At 52.1% G+C, this 23,632-nt stretch overlaps 1 protein-coding gene across 3 annotated transcripts in view; it reads left to right on the top strand.

The window, feature by feature from the left end:
• GFRA2 (GDNF family receptor alpha 2) overlaps nt 1–23,632 on the top strand; it is a gene marked incomplete at its 5' end in the record, with an annotated part of 96,438 nt that overhangs the window by 35,007 nt on the left and 37,799 nt on the right. For all 3 annotated transcript variants that reach the window (XM_081237588.1, XM_081237590.1, XM_081237589.1), the window contains one exon: nt 4,297–4,651. In XM_081237588.1, coding sequence (XP_081093714.1) covers nt 4,297–4,651 — 355 coding nt within the window. The remainder of the gene's footprint in view (nt 1–4,296; nt 4,652–23,632) is intronic.

The raw sequence follows: 23,632 nt of genomic DNA, 5'->3' as shown, positions 1-23,632 counted from the left end.
TTCTCTTGTGTTTCCCACTTAGAGAAGTTCCTTTAACATTTGCTGAAGAGCTGGTTTGGTGGTGCTGAATTCTCTTAGCTTTTGCTCGTCTGTAAAGCTTTTGATTTCTGTGTCGAATCTGAATGAGATCCTTGCTGGGTAGAGTAATCTTGGTTGTAGGTTGCTCCCTTTCATCACTTTAAATATATCATGCCACTCCCTTCTGGCTTGTAGAGTGTCTACTGAGAAATCAGCTTTTAATCTATGGGAGTTCCCTTGTATGTTATTTGTCATTTTTCCCTTGTTGTTTTCAATATTTTTCTTTGTCTTTAAGTTTTGTCAATTTGATTACCATTTGTCTTAGTGTGTTTCTCCTTGGGTTTATCCTGTATGGGACTCTCTGTGCTTCCTGGACTTGGGTGGCTATTTCCTTTCCCATGTTAGGGAAGTTTTTGACTATAATCTCTTCAAATATTTTCTCAGGTCCTTTCTCTCTCTCTTCTCCTTCTGGGACCCCTATAATGCAAATGTTCTTGCGTTTAATGTTGTCCCAGAGGTCTCTTAGGCTGTCTTCATTCTCTTCATTCTTTTTTCTTTATTCTGTTCTGTGGCAGTGAATTCCACCATCCTGTCTTCCAGGTCACTTATCCATTCTTCTGCCTCAGTTATTCTGTTATTGATTCCTTCTAGTGTATTTTTCATTTCAGTTATTGTATTGTTCATCTCTGTTTGTTTGTTCTTTAATTCTTCTAGATCTTTGTTAAACATTTCTTGCATCTTCTCGATCTTTGCCTCCATTCTTTTTCTGAGGTCCTGGGTCATCTTCACTACTATTATTCTGAATTCTTTTTCTGGAAGGTTGCCTATCTCCACTTCATTTAGTTGTTTTTCTGGGGTTTTATCTTGTTGCTTCATCAGGTACATAGCCCTCTGCCTTTTCATCTTGTCTATCTTTCTGTGAATGTGATTTTTGTTCCACAGGCTTCAGGATTGTAGTTCTTCTTGCTTCTGCTGTCCACCCTCTGGTGGATGAGGCTATCTAAGAGGTTTGTGCAAGTTTCCTGATGGGAGGGACTGGTGGTGGGTAGAGCTAGGTGTTGCTCTGGTGGGCAGAGCTCAGTAGAACTTTAATCTGCTTGTTTGCTGATGGTTGAGGCTGGGTTCCCTCCCTGTTGGTTGTTTGGCCTGAGGCAACCCAACACTGGAGCCTACCTGGCTCTTTGGTGGGGTTACTGGTGGACTCTGGGAGAGCTCCCATCAAGGAGTACTTCCGAGACTTTCTGCTGCCAGTGTCCTTGTCCTCACGGTGAGACACAGCCACCGCCTGCCTCTGCAGGAGACCTTCCAACACTAGAAGGTAGGTCTGGTTCAGTCTCCTATGGGGTCACTGCTGCTTCCCCTGGGTCCCAGTGCGCACAGTACTTTGTGTGTGCCTCCAAGAGTGGAGTGTCTGTTTGCCCCAGTCCTGTTGGAGTCCTGCAGTCAAATCCCACTAGCCTTCAAAGTCTGATTTTCTAGGAATTCCTCCTCCTGCTGCCAGACCCCAGGTTCGGAAGCCTCACGTAGGGCTCAGAACCTTCACTCCAGTGGATGGAATTCTGTGGTATAAGAGTTCTCCAGTTTGTGAGTCACCCACCCAGCAGTTATGGGATTTGATTTTATTGTGATTGTGCCCCTCTTACCATCTCATTGTGGCTTCTCCTTTGTCTTTGGATGTGGGGTATCTTTTTTGGTGAATTCTAGAGTCTTCCTGTCGATGATTGTTCAGCAGTTAGTTGTGATTCCGGTGCTCTCGCAAGAGGGAGTGAGTGCACGTCCTTCTACTCCTCCATCTTGAACCAATCTCATACTGTTTTTTAGATTCTTGTCCCATATCGGTCATTAGAGACTATTGAGCAGAGTTCCCTGTGCTACACATTAGGTCCTTATTAGTTATCTATTTTATATATAGTAGTGTGTATAAGTCAGTACGAGTCTCTCAATTTATCCCCCCCACCAATTCTAAAATTTCTGATAGGTGCATTAAAAAAGTTAAAAAGAAGCAAGTGAAATTAATAATACTTTTGTTTAACACAATATATCTAAAATATTATCACTTCAACGTGTAATCAGGTAAAACATTGTTTGAAATGAAATGCTTTACATTATTATTTTTTCTTATTAAGATTTCAAAATCTGGTGTGCACATCTGTTTTCGGGCTAGCTCCATTTCAAGTTCAATAGCCACATGAGGTAATGGCTGCCATATTGGACAGCACACATAAAGAGCCTTGTGGACCCTGCCAAGGCCTCTGAATGAGATGGGGAAGCCACTGGAAGCTTTGGGGCCCAGGAGCATTATCTCTGCCTTAGGTTCTAGAAGGTTCACTCCAGCTGTGATGAGAGAAGATTGCTGTGGGTGGGAGGCAAAAGGACAGAGCAGGGAGACTGGGAAGGAGGTCTTTACCAGTACACAGTGACAATAGCTTGGACTGAGGTCGGGGCAGTGGTGGTGGTGAGAGTGGCTGGATTCTGGGTGTGTTCTCCCAGGTCTTTCTGCTGTGGATAAGAGAGCAGTCAAGGGAGGGCCAAGATTTTTGGCCTGAGCTACTGGAAGGCTGGAGTTATTTTCAGAGGGATGAGGAAGACCCGGGGTGAGGGGGCAGCCTTGCGGGAACGTGGGGTGTGGTTTGAGACGCGGGTGACGGCCTTTCAGGTAGAGTTGGTGGGCAGGCAGCTGGACATATGAGTCTGGGGTTCAGAGCGGAGGTCCCTGCCCTGGCTGGGGATATAAATTTGGGAGTAGACAGCGTATTGATGGTGTGTAAGGCCTTGCATGAGTGGAGGGCCCTGGGGAGTGGGTGCATATAGAGGAAAGGGGGCTGAGCCCTGGTGGAGAAGATGGAACCAGTGAAGCAGGCCTGGAGGGAGAGCCCAGGGAGGCAACAGGAAGGCTGTGAGAAAAGAGGGGCTGAGGGAGCCACCAGTTGTGTCCAGTGTGACGATGGGCAGGGGAGGAGGAACCCCCAGGGTCTCTGATCACTGCCAAGGAAGGAGGCAAATGCCAGGCTGCCGTGGGTCCAGGAGAGAACAGGAGGGGAGAAAGTGACTACTGGTATAGATGACTCGTTTGAGGGGTTCTGCTTTAAAGAGGAGCAGAAAGATAGGGTGGTAGTTTAGCAGTGGGCGTGTGGTCACAAGAAGTTCATTTTTTCCCTTAAAGATGGGCAATGTAATAGCAGATGGGGATGATCTAGTAGGGCAAAATTATCACGAGGGAGAGAGAGAGAAAAATGAGCTCATTCATGCTCACAGCAACACTATGAAGTAGGTACTATTTTCCAGACAGGGAGACTGAGGCGAAGGAAAGTCCAGCCACTTGCCCAAGGCCACACAGCTGAGAAGCAGCAGGATGAGTAATCGATGCAGATGCCTCCGTTGTAGGACGCCCAGTCTTAATTGTTCTGCTGTTCTGCCTCTTCGTTTCCTAGCTAGATTTGTGAGGTCTTGTTTTTTTTTTTTTTTTTTTTTTTTTTGTGGTACGCGGGCCTCTCACTGCTGTGGCCTCTCCCGTTGCAGAGCACAGGCTCCAGACATGCAGTCTCAGCGGTCATGGCTCACGGGCCCAGCTGCTCCGTGGCATGTGGGATCTTCCCGGACCGGAGCACAAACCCGTGTCCCCTGCATCAGCAGGCGGACTCTCAACTACTGTGCCACCAGGGAAGCCCATTTGTATTATTTTTTAGATTCCACATATAAGTGATATCATATAATATTTTTCTTCCTCTGACTTTCATCACTTAGTATGATAATCTGTAGGTCCATCCATGTTGCTGCAAATGGCATTATTTCATTCTTTTTTATGGCTGAGTAGTATTCCATTGTATATATACACCACATCTTCTTTATCCAATCATCTGTTGATGGACACTTAGGTTGTTTCCATGTCTTGGCTATTGTAAATAGCACTGCTCTGAACATTAGGGTGCATGTATCTTTTCAAGTTAGAGTTTTCGTCTTCTCTGGTTATATGCCCAGGAGTGGGATAGCTGGATCACTTGGTAGCTCTATTTTTAGCTTTTTAAAGGAATCTTCATACTGTTTTCGAAATAAGTTTTAAATAAGACTTTGGTTTAATAGTTGTCATCCTAAAAGCGCACCGTACATACAGCTTGCTCAGTGGACCCGCATATTAACTCACTTGATCTTCATCACAGCCTTAGGCTGGAGGGCTGCTAAGTGATCCCCATCTCACAGATGAGCAAGCCGAGTCAGAGAGCACAGTGACCCTGGGGGGTGTCCCTAGCACGGGCTGACTGCCGCCTTCCTTCCCTCCAGGGACAGGGGCAGACCCGGCAGTCAGCGCCAAGAGCAACCACTGCCTGGATGCCGCCAAAGCCTGCAACCTGAACGACAACTGCAAGAAGCTGCGCTCCTCCTACATCTCCATCTGCAACCGCGAGATCTCGCCCACTGAGCGCTGCAACCGCCGCAAGTGCCACAAGGCCCTGCGCCAGTTCTTTGACCGCGTGCCCAGCGAGTATACCTACCGCATGCTCTTTTGCTCCTGCCAGGACCAGGCGTGTGCCGAGCGCCGCCGCCAGACCATCCTGCCCAGCTGCTCCTACGAGGACAAGGAGAAGCCCAACTGCCTGGACCTCCGCAGCCTGTGCCGGACGGACCACCTCTGCAGGTAGGGGTCGCCGCAGCTCCGAGGGGAGTCGGCCGGGGTACTCTGCCTGCTCGACATTCCCGAGTTCGCTGGGTTAGGATCTTGAGCCCGGAAGAGAGGGTGACTCGGACATGTGCAAAGCGAATTGTCATTCATTCATTCATTCGTCCTTCCCTTCCTTCCTTCATCCATCCATCCATCCATCTATTCATCCGTTCATTCAGCTGTCCATTCATTTATTCAGTACAGGTTTATCATTTGCCCGCTCTGTGCCCAGCTTCAGGCTAAGCACCATGGGGGAAACCAAGATGAACCACCCTAGGAGCTCCTAATTTAACATCATAGACCCTAGAGCCTGGAGTAAGAAGGGACCTTCAGTGACTTTAGGTCCACTTTTTTTTTTTTTTTTTTTTTTTTTGCCGTACGCAGGCTTCTCACTGTTGGGGCCTCTCCCGTTGCGGGGCACAGGCTCCGGACGCGCAGGCTCAGCAGCCATGGCTCACGGGCCCAGCCGCTCCGCGGCATGTGGGATCTTCCCGGACCGGGGCACGAACCCGCGTCCCCTGCATCGGCAGGCAGACTCTCAACCACTGCGCCACCAGGGAAGCCTACTTTAGGTCCACTTCTAAAGGAAGCCCACCCCTTATCCCAGTGAGGTCCTGTGGCCATCATGGAAGGGCTCTTGCACATCCCAGAGGCAGCTCCTTCCACACTGACAGCTGAGCTCGTCTAGTGCTGGGTGGAGCATGGGGACTCTGACGGTCCTGGGTTTGAATCCTGACTTTTCCACTTACTAGCTGTGTGATTTGGAGCAGGTTTTTAAAAATGTCCTGAGTGTCCATCCCTTCACCCATGAAATGGGAATAAAAAGGCACAGCATTATTGTGAGGATTAGGTGACATGTGTGTTAAAGCTTAGCACAGAGTTTGGCATAAAGTAATTGCTTAATAAGTGTCTAATTATTTGGAAGGTTTGTTTTGTTACAGTGAGTTGAAATTTGCCTCTGTGATTCTTCTGTTTTTCTCATTTGTTATTAACCATTTATTGAACCTCTCTTGCATCCCGTGCATGGTTCTAAGGCTTAGGCATGTAGAGGTGAACACAACGCTCTCCAAGGAGCAACCAGAAGGGAGACAGACAAGGGGAGCAGGGATCCCAATGCAGTGGGCTGAGGGCTGTGGGCTCCCAGAGGAGGGTGCACAGGAGAAGGGCATCTGCCTCAGCCTGGGGCTCCAGAGGATGAGGAGCCTTGAGCTGAACCTTGGAACATGAGAAGGAGAAAGACAGGGAATGAGTATGCAAATGAAAGGAACATGTAATGGGGCCACATGTTGTTGGAGGGCAGCTGTTAGATGGATGTATGGATGAGGGAGAAACATCTTTTGCACAGAATTATTTGTTGTGTTATTTGTATGTGGGGAAAGAATATGCAAAGGCTGGAGGGTAGGAGAGAGCCTGTGGTTATGGGCACCTGCAGGTGGTGGGTGCACGTGGAGTGTGGGCCACGGGGTGGGAAGGCCAGAGGTGAGGCTGCTAGGGAGACAGGGATTGCAATCACACAGATAAGCAGAGATTGCTTACTGTACCCCAGACACTGGTCTATTATATGGTTTACCTCATTAATCCTTGCAACAAGGCTACGAGGTAGGTACTGTTATCGTCTGTATCTGTCAAATGATCAGAGTCGTAGAAAGTAACTTGCCCAAGGTCACACAGCTCATGCATTTGAGAGCTGGATCCGATCTCCAGTGCTTTCCTCCCAGTGTAGCACACTGGCCTGGACTAAAGTAGTGGCTGTGAGCACGGGGAGAAGTGTATCAGTTCAGAGGTGATTGGTAAGTAGACTTGACAGGACTGGGGACTGGTTGAAAGTTCCCTGGAGGGAGAGGCATTTCTGTTTTGTTTACTTCGCACCTGCACCTGTCCTGCACATAGAGCCTGACGCATGGTGAGTGCTCCGTGAACATTACTTGAATGGATACATGGATGGTGGCCACCATGCTTACTGGGTGAATAATTCTGGGGCGATGGATCATTCAGCAATGGGGGTGCGCAGCATCTGAGACGGCGGTGCAAGGGAGACCATTGCCACCCCAGTTGCAATGTCTGGGGCATTTGGACCTGTGGGCCTGGAGCTCAGTAAAGAGGTTGGAGTGGAGAAACGGGGTTGGGGGTTGTGGCAGGGACTGGAGGATGGGGCTGCAGAGGGAAGGGAGCTCAGGGCCTGTGTGGCTGAAGGGGAAGCACTACCTTGGTTTGGAAAATGAGCTGGAGTTCGGAGAAGGGCTGATCCCCGCAGGGCTGGGAAAGCCTGAAGAAAGTGGGCTTTTCTCTTTTGCTTACTTAAAGAAACATACCTTATCGCTTACAAAAGCAATGGGGACGATTTCAAATAAAATATGCGCCCTACAAGAGGATGGTAAAAAGTAGAAACCCAGGGACTTCCCCGGTGGTGCTGTGGTTAAGAATCCGCCTGCCAATGCAGGGGACACGGACGGGTTTGAGCCCTGGTCCGGGAAGATCCCACATGCCGCAGAGCAGCTAAGCCCGTGCGCCACAACTACTGAGCCTGCGCTCTAGAGCCCGCGTGCCACAACTACTGAGCCCACATGCCACAACTACTGAGCCCACGTGCTGCAACTACTGAGCCTGCGAGCTGCAACTATTGAAGCCCACTCGCCTAGAGCCCGTGCTCCGCGACAAACATAAGCCACTGCAATGAGAAGCCCGTGCACCGCAACGAAGAGTGGCCCCCACTCGCCGCAACTAGAGAAAGCCTGAATGCAGCAATGAAGACCCAACGCAGCCAAAAGAAAAAGGCAAAAAAAAAAAAAAAAAGAGAAACTGAGGGCCCACAAAAGGAAGTCAGGAGTCTGGCGGGGTTCCTGGGCTGGAGCTCAGCTTCCCAAGAGTTGAGAGAAAGCCAAGACTAGATGGGCCATGTCACTCCCCAAACGTGATGGAAGGAGCCTATTAGTTCTTGGATGGAAATGCATTTCTCCTTGTCCTAAATGCTAAACTGACCTGGTCAGGCTGCACAACAAATGGTGTATGTGCGGTGACAGGATGGATGAGGGACTGGAGGGGCTGGAGGGCCAGCCTGAGTCTAGGCTCAGTGACCACAAGCCAGGGTGTCAGGACCAAGGCCAGGTGCACCACTGCCCGGCATCAAACCTCAGGTGGACTTCTCTGCAGGGGTCCTGAGCCAGAGCAGCCTTGTGAACACCCGTTATTAGTGGTGTTTTAAGGGAGGACAACATGTGCAGCTCCTAAGGAGACTGGAGAGCGTGGAGCAGGGTGGATTTGGTGGCCTGTGGAGCATCTGTGTCTGTTCAAAGAGCCTGTAGAACATCTGTGTCTGTTCAAAGAGCCAGAGGGGTTTTTGTTTGTTTGGAGATGGGGGACGGAGTTTGGAACAGGAGAGCTGGGGCAGAAGCTTCACGTGGTAGAGAGGGTGTTTAAACAAAACTAAGTATGGGAGGGTCAAGAATGAGGTGTCCCAGGACCTAAGGGCTGACAGTTTTCTGAGAGGCGCCAAGCCAAGCCTGTGAGTGCCATGCATCCTGATGTAAATTTAAACAACAGTGGGACTTCCCTGGCGGTCCAGCGGTTAAGACTTCACCTTCTAATGCAGGGGGTGCGGGTTCGATCCCTGGTTGGGGAGCTAAGATCCCACGTGCCTCGCGGCCAAAGAAACCAAAACATAAAACAGAAGCAATATTGTAACAAATTCAATAACGTCTTTAAAATTGGTCCACGTCAAAAAAAATCTTAAAAAAAAATAACAGCAACCATGGGACTCACGGACAGTGCTGTGTCTGGATTATTGAGTTGGGTCTCGCGTAGGAAGTTCCAGGTGCTCCTGGATGTGGCCGGCTGAGCTCCTGGTCTAGAACCAGGGAGTTCCTCTAATGCATCTCCCCCAACTCCCATCCCACCCAGCTCCCATCCCCATGCAGATTTAAAGTATGGTCCTGCAAGTGGGGAGACGAGGGGTGAGGGCAGAACCCAAGTGTAGGGTGAGTCTGGCAGGACCTGGGGGTTTGTTACAGAGTGGCCAAGTGTCCTTGGGAAGCTCTGCCTGTGATGCAGAGTGGCAGGTGGGTGGAGGTGTTTGCCATGGTAACCCCGCAGCTGCGAGACCTGGCTTCTGTGTTCACCCTGCCCCTGGTCTTCCGCGTGATCCTGGATGGACCATTTCATTCTGCGTGCCCGGGCTGCTTCTTCACTGATCAAACAAGGATGCTGCCCATTTTCCAAGGACCCTTCCCGGTCTTTGGATCTGAGTCTATCACAAGCAGCTTTCCCATCTGCCTTCTCCATCTGCGCCTCCACTTGAGGTCATATTCCTAGAGAGGTGAGCCCTTGCTACAAGACGAAATGGTCAGAGATCCCTCGTGAGGGTAGATGATGTGGAAGGGCAGATTTGAAGAAGAGGAGCCGACTTCCTTCCATGCTCCTGCGGGCTTGACTTACTGACGCCTGGACCCTGTCTCTGTGGTCCATGGAGGAGCCCGGGAGGGGATGGGTGGCTGGGGAGGCAGTTCTCCACTATGCCCAGGAAGGGGCGCTCTCCCTTCCTTCCTGACCTTGGTTTCCTCCAGGTTTCTGCCTACCAGGGTGGCCACCACAGGTGGAAATCTTGACTGTGAAAATGGGAGGGTCCAGTGCCATTGTGTTTGGAGCAGGAACGGGGGACCCCCCAAGCCTTCCTGTCCTGGATACTTTAGTGGATGGAGCTGGCCTTGATGGGGGTCACGGGAGAGCCTCTCTGGGCTGACTCTTTGGGAATGAGGCCCTTGTCTGCAGGCCTCTCCTAGAACACGCTCCACGCTCCAGGGCTACAGTGCCCAGTTTGCACCTCACTGGGCCTGCCTGGCCCCCTTGCCCTTCAGCTGGGTGAGTTGGCCCGGCTATGCCCAGGCTTCTCCCCGAATGAATCTTGGCCCAGGACTCCTTGAGGGACAGCTCTGCCAGACCCCCGCCACACGGCACTACATCAAAGCAAGACGTGCTGTGCAGCGCACCTAGCAGCAGGCCTTGTACAGCCCCGTGGGATATTTAACAGACTCTGCTGTGCTCTTTCGAATGTTACTAAGCACAAAGCACAGGGGTTTGAAGAAGCTTTGGTTAAACAAGGGTGTTTTCTTTTGGGGCTCAGGGGTATTGGGAGCATTTCCGAACCCTCCTCCTGCTCTTTGGACCAGGATCAGTTTGGGGTCAGTGACCAAGGCAGGGAACCTCTGAGAGTGGAAGCTTCCTGCTCAAGCCGTGGGTCTGACTCTTCTTGAAGTTGCACTCCGGGAGCCCATGCCCTGCCTTCTGCCTTCGTCTGGTTCACATCCCACAGACCTTTAGGGCTGTGGATTTAGGACCAGGAGAAGCTTTTCCTTTAAAAGCCTTCTGATATGGAGTCTGGAAAGCCTGGAGAATCTCTTGGAATGATTCCATGGAATTTGGCTAATTTCTCTCACCCCAGCCCCCCAGTGGGCCATGACCTACTTCTTTTTTAAACGTAATCTTTTGGTTTATACTTTTTCAGCTTACACTCATTGCAAGGATGGTCCAGATTGTGTGTGTGTGTGTGTGTGTGTGTGTGTGTGATGATTGTGTTATATTGTAAACTGTGTCCCTCCAGGCCTCATTTGGAGAGGCCCCCTAAAATGCCCTGTTCCTCTTGGTCGGCCAAGAGGATATAAATAACTCGGTGCTGGCCCTGTGCCATATCTCGGGCTGTAAGTTAACCTTTGGGTGCTGAGGATATACATAAATAGATTCCAGCCTGGGACTACCCTGGCTGCCTAGGCTCCTTTGTGCTGTGGACACTGTCCTTGTCGGAGAGGATTGCTGGGAAGGCAGAGGGGTTGGTGTCTCCCCTCTCAACTGTCTGCAGGGAGCGGGGAGGCATCCCTTCAGCAAGCCCCCTCCCCACCCTTGCCTAGCTTGGAGCGTGTCTGGTGTCTGTAGGCAGTGTGGGTGGACAGGTCTGGGTTTGATTCTTTGCTCCTAGGAGCTGTCCCTCAGCTTCTTTTGGACTCTAGAACCTGTTGGCTGATGTTTTCAGCAGATTATCTCTAAATGGAAGCAAATGATTATTTGAGTACAGGCTTGGGGCTTTCAAGCCTTTACTTCTTTTTTTTTTTTTTTTTTTTTTTTTTTTTGCGGTAGGCGGGCCTCTCACTGTTGTGGCCTCTCCCCTTGTGGAGCACAGGCTCCAGACGCGCAGGCTCAGCAGCCATGGCTCACGGGCCTAGCCGCTCTGCGGCATGTGGGATCTTCCCAGACCGGGGCACGAACCCGTGTCCCCTGTACCGGCAGGCGGACTCTCAACCACTGCGCCACCAGGGAAGCCCAAGCCTTTACTTCTTTTAAAGGAGAGGATCTTGAATATCTCGAAATCAGATGTAAAGTTTTGTGCGTATATTCTAAAGAGAAACTTGTTGCTTTCATTAGATTCTTTTTTTTTTTTTTTTTTTTTTTTTTTGCGGTACGCGGGCCTCTCACTGTTGTGGCCTCTCCCGTCGCGGAGCACAGGCTCCGGACGCGCAGGCTCAGCGGCCATGGCTCACGGGCCCAGCCGCTCCGCGGCATGTGGGATCCTCCTGGACCGGGGCACGAACCCGTGTCCCCTGCATCGGCAGGCGGACTCTCAACCACTGCGCCACCGGGGAAGCCCCTGCTTTCATTAGATTCTTGAAGCATTCTTTGACCTCCCCAAACTTAAGAATCTCTGCCATCTCTAGATGGCCAACTTGGATTGGCTGTCTGAAGGATTGTGAATCTGCCTCCTGGCTCAATAGCAAAGAGAGCTGTGATTGATTAGTGATGTCTGCCACTGGCATGGAAGGGGCAGAATGGGTGCCCCGCTAGAACCCAGCTAGTCATTCCTGGGACCAGTGGTTCACCAGTAGCAGGAGGAATGGGGGTCTCGGGGCCATTCCTTTATTCATTTGACCACTGTTTGTGGATTATCCACTCTGGGCCAGGCCTCGTGTTGAGATTAGAGAGTTAATGAAGTAGGCAGAGGCCCTTGCCCTCAGGGGACTCACAGTCCCGTGACTGGACACTGTGGTGATTGCCTCTGCAATGGGAATGGAACCACACAATGAACTAGATGATAGCGTTTCCATTCAGGTTCTCTTGAAATCCCAGTTCTGCTCTGCTTCCTACCAGGCCTTCCCTGGGTCACTCTGGTGGCCCAGAGAGCAGCTGTTTCTTGGGGGAGATGAGCCACAGACAGATGAACTTTGTTCAGGGACCCGTCTGGCCTCGAACAGAGCTCAGAACCCAGCAGCCCTATCTGTCTTCAGAGCAGAGCTGTGCCCAGGAGTGCCATGGGGTAAAGAAGTCACATCCTCCTGAAGAAGACTTAACCAGGTTGCAGTGGGGGGAGACTCTGTGGGGAGGGACACGGGATCCTTGACCCTGCCAGAGACCCTGAGACCCATCTTTCCCTTGAGGATCCATGTTGGCTTCTGCTACTAGCCTCAGTCGAGGCCCTGTTTACCCTTGAACTCTGTGCCAAGGGTGCCTAGATTTTTCCTCTTGGAATTTCCTGTGGCAAATTGACACCAGGCTGGAATGTTGAACATTACTAAAAGCTCTGGGAGAATAAACACAGAGAGAAGCTGCAACCTAGATAGTTAGTTTGCAAGATAGGGTTTATACGGCTTTCTGCTCTGGCTGCTACAGAGGTCAGCACGGCTGGGTAGAGAGCGCCTTTACCTTTTACCACCCAGGCTGCTCTCTGGGCACCTGGGCTCCATAAAGCTCACACCCCAGAGAGATGAGGTACACCCTTGCCTAGCTAAGGCTCCCATTGGTGGAGTTCTGTGTGAGAACCCACTCCATCCCTGGCTGATTGGAAGGAGGAATGACCCATCATGGGGATGCTGCTTATGCAGAGAGAATCAGAGTTCAAGTTGGTCAGGGTTGGGTGTGTTTTTGCTCACACAGGGCGGGGCATGCTCTCAGCTACCCAGATGTTACTTCGTTCACCAGGAGGCTCCTTGATTATTTCTGCTTCCATTCAGTGACCTGGGCTTTCTCTTTGCTACTGTCTTTGTCCCCTGGAGCTGCTTTGACAAAATACCATAGACCAGAGGGCTTAACCAACAAGCATGTTATTCTCACAATTCTGGATGCTGGTAGTCCAAGATCAGGGTGCCAGCATGGTTGGGTTCTCAGCGAGGGCCCTCTTTGGGGTAATTTCCTCACGTGGCTTCCTTGTTGTATGCGTGCCAAGAGGGATTGGGTGTTCCTTCCTCTTTTCATGAGGGCACAAATCCCATCACGGGGGCTCTACCCTCATGACCTAATTACTTCTCAAAGACTCCACCTCCAAATACCATTGCATTGGGGGATAGGGTTTCAACATATCAATTTGGGGTGGGGGGACACATTCAGTTTGTAGCACCTAGACTTGCACTTCATTCAAAGCCTGTTTGGCTCTCATCTCCCTGAGCCCTTTCTTAGCCTCTCCTTCCAATGATGCTTTCTAGAACTCATCTGCATCCTTCCTGTGGCGCTAATCATGTGGCTTTCCTTTGATACTTTATCTTCCCAACTAGGTCTCTGTTTTTAATATTCTTATATGTATATAATATGTATAGGTACTGCCATATATATGTGTAATGTTGATTCATTTATTTAACAGATATTTATTGTGTACCAGGCATTGTGCTAGACACTGGATTTAGATACCTACTGGAGAACACAGTAGAAATGGTCCTTGCCCCCTTGGATCTTATAGTCTGATGGGGGAGATAGACAGTAATCAAGCAAACAGACAAGTATATGGTTAACATCTTTGGAATGAGCAGGATGTAGAAAGAGAGTATAACGGGGGAAGGAGGGAGGACCTCTTTGGGCAGAGCAGTCAGGAGAAGTGTCTCTGAGGAGATGACCTTTAAACTGAGACCTGAAGAACGAGGGCCAGAAGTAAGCCAGGTAGAAGGAAGAACATCTCCCTCAGAGGTAGTAGCATGCGCAAGGGTTGGGGGAGGAGAGGAACTTGGCCTTGGCGTTGGCATTGACGGGGCTGGCGTGGCTGGAGCAGAGAGGACTCGGGAGAGACATGCGGGCAGAGCCAGGTCACATGGGACCGTCTAGCCCGGGGCAAGGAGTTTGGATTTCTTCTGAGTACACTTAGAAGCCAGCTAGTAACATTATCGTAGTTGTGACATAAAAAGATGACTCTGGCTACTGGGTGGAGAATTAAGGGATAAGGCAAGAATGACCTTGGAGAGACCAGGGAGGAGGTTAGTTTCGTATATACGAGATCAGAGATGACGGCAGCCCAGGCCGGGGCGTTGGCCGTGTGGAGTGAGATAAGTGGGTACATTTGAGATATTTTGGAGGTGGAAATGATGTACCTTGATGTGGGAGCGAGGGAGACAGAGGAACTCGAGGAGAGCTCACAGACTTCTGGCTTGAGCCACTTGGTGGGCAATGGTGCCACTTTCTGAGATGGTGAAGGCTTGGAGGGGGAGGTGAATCAGGTGTTCCATTCTAGGCATGTTAATTTTGAGATGCCTTTGAGACATTCCTATCTGGAGCTTGACTGGAGTTATAAATTCTGGGGGTCATTAACATATATATGGTGGTTAAGGCCAGGGGAATATGTAGGTTCTCCTAGGGAGAGGCCAGCATGAGAGGAGGCCCTGAGAATGTTCCTGGCTCCCCTGTAAATGCCCGGTAAGGGTTTGGGGGTGTTGTTATGGCGCCCCAGGAGTCAAAAAAATTTCTTTTTTTTTTTTGCGGTACACGGGCCTCTCACTGTTGTGGCCTCTCCCGTTGCGGGGCACAGGCTCTGGACACGCAGGCTCAGCGGCCATGGCTTACGGGCCCAGCCGCTCCGTGGCATGTGGGATCTTCCCGGACCGGGGCACGAACCCGTGTCCCCTGCATCGGTAACTGTTGGATTTGGGAAAGTGGAAGGTGTTGGTGACCTCTTCAAAAGCAGTTTTGATGAAGTGGTGATTACAGAAACCTGACCAGAGGGAATTTCCTGGCGGTCCAGTGGTTAGGACTCTGTGCTTTCACTGTCGAGGGCCTGGGTTCAACCCCTGGTCGGGGAACTAAGATTCCACAAGTGGCATGGCCAAAAAAAAAAAAGAAAAAAAAAGAAACCTGATGAGAGCTAAAGAAATGTTTGTAAGTCGGTTGGTCAGAGCTTCCTGGGAAACGTCCTCATGGAAAGGGAACCATCCAGTGCGGGGAAGTTGCTCATTTGTCCCTTCAGTGGAGAGATAGCTGAGGAAAACTCAACACTGGCTTGGCTTTGGGAGGTGTGGGCTGGGGGTTCTGCCAGCATGGGCAATCCAGGGGCTCCGTCATGGCACTCTGCAGGTCCTGGGAGCACACCCTCGGCCAGGGTCAGTCTGGATCCTGAGGCCATGCAGCCTTGGGACAGCCCATAGTGTGGGCCACACGTGCCTGATGGTCTTGGATCCTAGTGCATCCACTGCAGTGGGATTAGGCCCTCAGCATCCCCTCCTCCCATGTCCTTCCTGGGCTCTCAGGGACCACGATATGGATGCTGCAGACTCGGTTTCTCCAGCCACAGCCAAAAGACTCTTTACAATGTGGGAAGAGACCTTTCTCTAAGCTCTGGGCTCTTCTGAGCAACCTAGCTGGCCCGCCCTCTCAGAGAAGAAGGCTCTGGGGCTGCCAGGAGGGGCCTTGCTTTTTCAGCCTTCTTCATTGAGGAGATTCCTAGAACAGGCTGAGCAGTGCCTGAGAGGTGCCCCCGGGCTACCTGCACTCGGCCTCCTCTCTGTGCTGGATGGGGGATGTGACCTCTTCCGTAGCCAGCCAGGACGTGGTCTTTGTCTTCCCGGGGCAGTACCCACAGAGGTGAGGAATCCTGCCCTGCTTCTTAAGTAGCATTAGCCTGGTATTCTGGGGCCAACTGTCCTCCTCAGGGCCCTTTTGGGGGCTCTCTTGGAATGCTCGGAGACCTGCACATGCCTCTGTTATCCCAGGGTCTCTGAGGTGGGTAAGCATAGTGGAGCACCATGGGCGCCCTCCCACCTAGAGTAGAACCAGGACGTTGAATTAAGCACCAAGGGACAGTAAGATCCTCAAATGGAGTGAGAGGGAAATTTGGGGAGAGCGGCTCATACCCTGCCAGGCCCAAGGTGCATTGCGCTGGTCCAACAGGAGTCCTCCTGAGTGCGCGAGTTCTCCATCACTCAGCCTTTGGTGGGCCGGGGTGCTCTCTGAGCACTGCGACGTGCTCAAGAAAAGATTCCCCAGAAATGTTCTTCAGAGGGGCTGGAGTCGCAGCCCCGGCTTCAGATCCTCGCGTAGGCAGTTGTGAGACCTCGGCCTGGTTCTTTAACGTCACGCAGCCTCTGTGCTCCCTGTCAAAATCAGGATAGTTACGCCCACATGGAAGCTTGGTCACCCACTCCCCAGGACTTCCATGGAGCTCCATTTCTAGATGCTCAGCAGCCAGGATGCTGAGATAAACTGCCGGCCTACCCAAGCAGCCCCCAGGCTGTGCCGGCTGCGAGGTGGAGGGCTGGGCCGGCTGCGAGGTGGAGGGCTGGGCCCCGAGGCTGGCAGGGGCTGTCGGGGAAGGCTGCGTGGAGGAGGTATCTGAGCCGAGCTTGAAGGAGGAGTAGGCAGGCCTGTTCTAGCAGGCAGCCCTTCTGGTCCTCGCAGGGGGAGGGTGTGTCTTGAAAGGGGCGGCCAGGCAAGGGGGAATCAGCTCCTAAAACCTTTGTGCATTTTGCCAAGGAGTCTGATTTTCTCCAGAAGGCAATGGGAACCATGAAATGTTTTAGGCAATAGAGTGACACAGTACAGTTAGTGCTTTAGAAAGATCCCTTTGGCCACTGTGTGTACAATGGGTCAGAGGAGGGAGAGGCTGGAGGCCTGCTAGGGACCCACTGTGATGGGGCCTGAGATCAGGAGCCTGAGGCAGAGGGTGGTTGGGGAGGGGCTGGGTCTGAGACCTTCAGAGGTCGGTTCCCAGGGACTTGCCGAATGTGGACAGCGAGGGAGAGGGGAGGAGTCCAGGCGGACACCGCAGTCTCTGGCCTGGTGGCCGCCGGCTGGCGAAGCTGTTACCTGAGGGAAGGGAGCAGGAGGTCTGGGCATAGAGGGGAGATGTTTGGGTTTCGAACTTGTTTGTTGGGAAGCCTTTGGAACAGGCAAGTGGAATTGTGTATGTGGGAGTTTGGGAGAGAGGCTGGGGCTTGAGATTGAGATTATGGGGTTAAGAGAAATAAAGCAGGAAAAGCAGTGAGCCTAGGGCCGGGCACACAGGCGCACGGTAAACATTAGTTCCTTCAAAGAGCTTGTAAGCTCATTTGGGGAGACAAGGCTCACACCTGTGGAAACACTGAATATGAAGAGGAGACCCTGCTTAATTAAGTATTGTAAGGATTATACTGTGTGCTGCAGCCATTCAGAAAAGGGGAGCGGTGTGACTGGAAGAGCCATGGAAGGCAGCGTGGAGTTGGGGTCCCGCAGCTGGGGAGGGAAGGAAGCTTCCAGAAGGGGGCAGGAGGGGGAAGCAGGGCTGGGCACGGCTACTCCCAGGAGAGAGGGATATCCTGCTCACAGCACAGGTGCCAGTGGTGGGAGGAGTGTGTGTGTATGTGTGTGTTTATGTGTCTGTCTGTCTGTGTGTGTTTGTGTGTGTGTGTTTGTTGTGTGTGTGTGTATGTGTGTGTTTGTGTGTATGTGTATGTGTGTGTATATGTATGTGTGTGTGTGTGTGAGAGAGAGAGAGAGAGATTGGAGCTTTGAGATGCCCTGAGGAGACACTGGGCAGATAGGGACGACCTGTCCCAGCCTCCCACCTGTTGGTCCCCAATTCCAGCAGACTCTGGGTTCTCCAAACTTGTTGCTCAATAAGTGGAAGAAATAGAGGCCTGTGAAAAGAGTCCCAGATTAGGAGTTATACTACATCCTAATACTGCCGCAGTCCTAGTACTACCTCGGCCTGTAACTAACTCTGTGATCTTGTTGGAAACTGGAATGAATCACCTTGTTAGGTAGGGAGTTCCCCATCCTAAGAGGTATGGAGCAGAGGCTGGAGGCCCCTTGCCAGACCTCAGATGCATGCCAGGTTTGGGACTTTTCAGGTCCCGTCTGAGCTGCTGTAACGTGAACCTCCTGTCTCTTGGGGTCACGTGAAGGCAGTGCATTGTGGGTACCAGGAGGCTCCCTCTGCCCCCCTCCTCTCCTTCCCCTTTCTTTTTCTCCTGATTTTCAAAATGAAATTCACTTTCCTCTTTTGCTGATGACAAAAGCTGTGTGTGCTCGCTAGAAAACATAATTCTGCCAAGACAGGAAGGTCATCTCAAGAAAGTAGAGATCATCCGCAGCCCTAACACCCTGAAATAACCCTGAAATAAGTGAATGTTTAGGAGAATGTATACTTCCAGGCTTTTAAAATATGCATACACATATTTTTAACAACAATGATGTCATGTAGTACATGCTGTTTTTTTTTTTTTTTTTTGCGGTACGCGGGGCTCTCACTGTTGTGGCCTCTCCCGTTGTGGAGCACAGGCTCTGGACACACAGGCTCAGCGACCATGGCTCACAGGCCTAGCCGCTCCGCGGCATGTGGGATCTTCCCAGACCGGGGCATGAACCCGTGTCCCCTGCATCAGCAGGCGGACTCTCAACCACTGTGCCACCAGGGAAGCCCATACATGCTGTTTTGTTAGCTCTTTTTCCTCTAAATATATGAATGTTTCAATTTTAACATCTCCGCACACGCAGGTTTACTGGTTTGGGTGGTGGTCTCGTTTCCCCTGTGGGTGACACGCAGAGCTTGCTGTGGTTACACGTGTACATTCACTCTGTCATGTAGGAAACTCATGTTTGGGTCGGAGCCTGCCACGTGGTAGGGGACAGATATTCTGGGCCCTCAGAGGGAAGGGGATACTTAGGCAACAAGAGAGCTCTTGGATCCCTGACTTGGGCCTTCCTCGAGGTCAAGGGGAGGACAGGGGACTGGACTGAAGTGGGATCTTCACAGTGGGTGGGCGTGTTTCTGGGTAGTTGCCATGAGTGGGTTTGGGTTGTTCTCCACTGAGGGACCACTCAGGAGGGGATAGTCTGTTTCCTCTAACTTCTCAGGGCGGTGTGCAGGGTGAGGACTGTACCAAGCAGTGAATTTGAGAACGGAAAAAGCAGAGGCCTCTTTAGCAGCCATCCAAAGACAAGGAAAGATGATGCCCAAGGTGGAACGTTCTAGGAATCTGTATGTGTGCTGGCATCATAGAAAAATAAGCTGGTTGGTAATGTCAAGAGCGGGGCTGCGGGCCACGTTGGAGAGGGATGGAGAGGGTTGGTGGGCCAAGACTGGAAGGAAGGTGGGTCTGGGGTGGTGGAGTGTTTTCTCCGTCCGGTTTTCCTAAGTGTTTGTGTCTCTGGGGGAGTTTTAAGTAAACCAAGCAAGGGTCATTGCCTGCAACTTGTTAATCCTCCCCCTAGTTATAGCAGAGACGATTGGAAATACCTAACAAATCAAAAAATAGTAGCTACCAGGTGGTAACCAGTGAGCTCAGAAGATGGAAGCTACCGCAGCAGAGGTCATTAAGCTGCCAGCTTTCCCTGCTGCTCTCGGAAGGAGGTGGAGATCTGTGCTTGGAGCAGAGGTGGGCTCTTACCTCCCGGAAGATGCACAGGGTGGGAAGAAAGCTGGGCAGGTGCCCAGGTCTGGGGAACCCGCGCCTCCTCCTTTCCCCTGCTGGGAACTCATCCACAGACGCCTGGGGTGGGGAGGAGGCACTTTGGCCACCTCTTGGCTACCTCTTCTGCCTGTTTCTCCTTTTGCAGGCTCAATTGTATTCTAGTTGCTTTAATTAGGGCCTGTGTCTTTAAGGAGGTGGAGCCGGTAAGGGGGCCTCAGAGAGAACCAACCAGAACACCTGCACTGGTCCTAGATGGGGGAGGAGAGGGCCCTGGAGATCCCCTCCCACTGGTCTGAGCACCCCGCCTCCGGCACTGCTTGAAGGAGGCGTGGCTTGGAGGGCCCCTAGTTCGAGGATGTGTGACAGGGGGTGCTGGCAGCAGCGGGGGTGGGCCTTGGTTGCTCTGTCTGTAGTGTGCCTCAGCCTGATTCATGATGGGAGGAAGGTGTGCTGTCTGAGGAGGTGGCAGCTGTGGGCAGAACAGGACAACGTTGCGTCTGAAAATGTTTCTGGGTGGAGCCTGGGGGAATCCATGATTCCACCTCAAAACAGAGCTAGAGGCAGGCTTGAAGCTCATCCCCACAAAATTTCATTTTAGAGATGAAGAAGCTGAGGCCCAGAGAGGTGGAGTTATTTGCCCACAGTCACACAGCTAGGGAGTGGCAGGACTCAGGCAAGAGGTCAGGTCTGGCCTCCCTGGGCAGTGTCCTGTCCTGTGAGGAGGCTTGGCGTGGTGGAGGGCTAACCGGACAGGGCGTCAGACACTGGGGTCCCAGACTCAGGACTTGGAACATCTCTGAGTTTCCTTATTTAAAGAACAGACAGGGGCTTCCCTGGTGGCGCAGTGGTTGGGAGTCCGCCTGCCAATGCAGGGGACGCGGGTTCGTGCCCCGGTCCGGGAAGATCCCACATGCTGCGGAGTGGCTGGGCCCGTGAGCCATGGCCGCTGAGCCTGCATGTCCAGAGCCTGTGCTCCGCAACGGGAGAGGCCACAGCAGTGAGAGGCCCACGTACCGCAAAAAAAAAAAAAAAGAACAGATAGAATCAAATCTGTCCTGTCCACCTCATGGGGCTGTCGTAGAACAGAAAATGAGAGAAGCGCCGTGATGGTACTTGGAATGCTGCAAAGAATCCTCCTCCCCTACACTCCTCCCCACCATGTTTAAAACTGTGGTGTTCCCCAGCACAGGGTGCTGGCCTGTACCATGGAAAGGGAGGCGGGCAGCGATGGGTAGGTCCCCACACAGGGGGAAGGGGCGGACTGTCAGGGAAGGCTTGATGCTTGAGTCCATGCAGAGCCCTGGAGGTGGCTTCTGGCTTCTGGCCGTGGACAGGAGGTCTAAGACCATTTGGGTCACGGGCTAGACAGGACCTCCACTTCCTTCCTTTTCCTTCCAGCTCTTTGCAGGAAGCTCGTTAGACAGTCCTGAGCCCCTGTTGTTCTGTGAGAATCCCATTTGGATTGTCCATGGCGCAGTGAAGGCTGGGCTGGAAGGGGTGGGGCGTGGGGTGCCCATCTTGGGAGTCCGCAGTCCAGAGCCCCCCTCCCACCTTCCCTTTCTCCATAAGGGCTCACACCTGCATTGCTCCTGTCCCCCACTGCCCTCCCTCCCCCCTGGATCAACCTCTCAGAGGTCAATGGCAAAAAAGAGGGGGGAGAAACAGAAATGATGATGACTTTGATCTTCTTCTCCTGTCGGAGCCTGGGGAGGGTGGTTGTTTTGCTTCCTGGACCTCAGCGGAGAATTCCCTGCCAGACAATCATCTCAGCGCTTTCATTGCTTTCTGATGCTCTCCTAACTGCACAGGGTTGGCTATTAAATGGTCATCAAACCTCAGCCTCTATCCCATCAATAGTCATAAAGTTGGGGAGATAAAAGCCATCAGTTTTCCATTATAGCTGAAAGCAATACTGTAGATAGCTATTTTCTGAATGCTGCAGATAGATGTATTTTAACCAGAGCAGGGTTTTCAGTGGGTCCCCAATTCAGCAGCTGTGAGTCCTGCTGGGCCCGGGAGAACCTGCCAGGTGGTGGTTGAAATGGGGGAGGGGCCAGGGCTTTCTCTCCCTTTGTCTCCTCTCTCCTAGGATTGAAAGGGCACATCCTCAGGTGTGGGATGCTGGGGCAGGGGGTGCTGTGGTGGTGGGACTGTGGGCTTCTTCCCTTGGTTCTGACCAGGGGCCGCACATAAATGCAGGGGTTGTAGTCTGCTCATTCTAACGAGAAGTGACCCTCCTCTGCCCGATCTCGGGCTGTGGGCAGGCCGGGGGCTGGGCTCAGGGTAGGTGCCTGGTGATTCGAGGTTGTGGGTGTGAGGGCCTGCAGGCTGGGTCTGGTGGAATAGGAGGGGCTGCAGCCTAAGGAAGCTGCAAGACAGCTGCGGACCATCGGGAGGATGGCAGCTCCTGATATACAGTCCCTGTAGCTTCTCACAGATGAGCAGGCCATTTGGAAATGGATTTTGCAAGCAAATAGCTCGGCAGTGAGCAGCCATCAGATAAGTCCTCAGAATGAACTTTTCAAAGCACTCAAACCCCAGGGCCCTCCCGCCTCTGGTTCCAGAAGAATCTGGGATCTGAGACCGCCTGCCTCGGACCCCCACCCGCAGCCTCCTCTTCCTGGCCCTCCTTCCAGGTGCCTGTGCCCCAGCCTCCCTGGACGTGTAACTTCCCTCTGCTTTTCCTGCCTCTGGGGTCCTGCAGGGACCGGCTCCCCTGCCTGGACCGTCCTCCTAATGAAATGGAAAGTTCCCGTTCATCTTAGGAGACCCTTTGAGGTCACCATCTCTTTGAAGCGTGTCTGTCTTCCTGGAGGTTATGTTTTCTGTTCCCTGTGCTCCTACACCGCTTGTCCCGACTCCTGTCAGAGGTCTTCTTAGGATGCATTGCAGCTGTAACGTGTGGATTTCACTCTACAACACACTCTGGGGTCAGATCACATTTCCTGATTTTTCTAAATTGGCTCCAGGTTCTCCCTGCCCCAGCCTGGCCGGCAGGAAATGCAATACCATTAATGGAGCTTCCCTTGTCTGTGGCATGCGGGATCCAGGCTCAGGGCATGGGAACCTGCAGCGGTGAGGAGGCTGCTTGCCCGCCTGTGGCATTGCTCCCCCTGCCAGCCTTACAGTGGGGCTGGGTCCTTCGGCATCTGCTGGGCACCCCCGAGACCCCACAGTTGTAAGCTCCACTCACCCCAGACTTGCCCAGAGGGAGCCCTCTGACCAGGGACTTCCCTCAGGGCCATGGGGCCTCCCTGTTCAGCAGCTCCCGGGGTCCCTCATGTGGGCCCTAGAGCAGGGGGCCCAGGTTTCCTCTAGCTTGGGGAATGGTTTTCTCTCCTGCCCCACTGGGCTTCTCTGCCCTCTCCATCACCCAGCCCTGGCACCTCCCACTCTTGGCCTGCTTTCACGGGGCTTCTGAGGATAAGGCCTCTTCTTAGCGGCAGGCATGCTCAGGCCTCCCGGCCTCAAAATCCTGTTCTCCTTCTAGAAGGGACACATGGGTGTCGGGGGAGGAAGGGAAAGCACCTTTTATCATTTCAATTCTCGTTCTTCGGTGTCTTCTCCACCAAGTTATCCTGCATGCAGCTGCCACGTGGCCTGTCCACGTACCCCTGCACCTAGCCTAGGGCTGGCACAGTGGAGGGTGCAAGAAATACTTGTTGATTTTTTTTTTTTTTTTTTTTGTGGTACGCGGGCCTCTCACTGTTGTGGCCTCTCCCGTTGCGGAGCACAGGCTCCGGACGCGCAGGCTCAGCGGCCATGGCTCACGGGCCCAGCCACTCCGCGGCATGTGGGATCTTCCCACTTGTTGAATTCTTGAATGCTCTTTCTTGCCTTTGAAACAGAGATTGTAGGAGGTAACTTAACCTTTTTTTATTGACACAGTTCTCTCCTTAACTACCGGTTAATTCGCACAGATGGCGTCCGCGATGCCTTCACGTGTTACTGACTTACAGAGAACTGTTGGACCCTACACTAATTAGCCTCAGGCACCGTGAATCTTGAGTAATTGTGTTTTGCTTTTCTAGTATTTCTGTTTCCTTCACTGTGTCTGCCGTCACTTCTCGCTGAAGGTTCTGTCTGCCCCTGGGAGCTTCCCTCTGTCATCCGTTTTCTTTCACTGGTTTTCTCTGGAACAGAAAAGCAGATTACCTGTGTGTTCAGATTATCTCTGCACTAGGCACCATTAGACTTTAAGCAAAGAGATGAGGGATTTTCTTAGGAGTAAAATATCTATTTTAGTGTACAAACTCCATACTCCCCATGCAGGTGGCTTCCTTGTTCTTGGCGGGCTGCCTGAGGAGTGACCTACAAAAGTGCTATTATGGTGGACCTT

The sequence above is a fragment of the Mesoplodon bidens genome (assembly GCF_964165515.1).
Source record: "Mesoplodon bidens genome assembly, chromosome: 6".
NCBI lineage: Eukaryota > Metazoa > Chordata > Mammalia > Artiodactyla > Ziphiidae > Mesoplodon > Mesoplodon bidens.
Note: the sequence above shows the minus strand (reverse complement) of the source record. Positions and strands in the feature narration are given on the sequence as shown.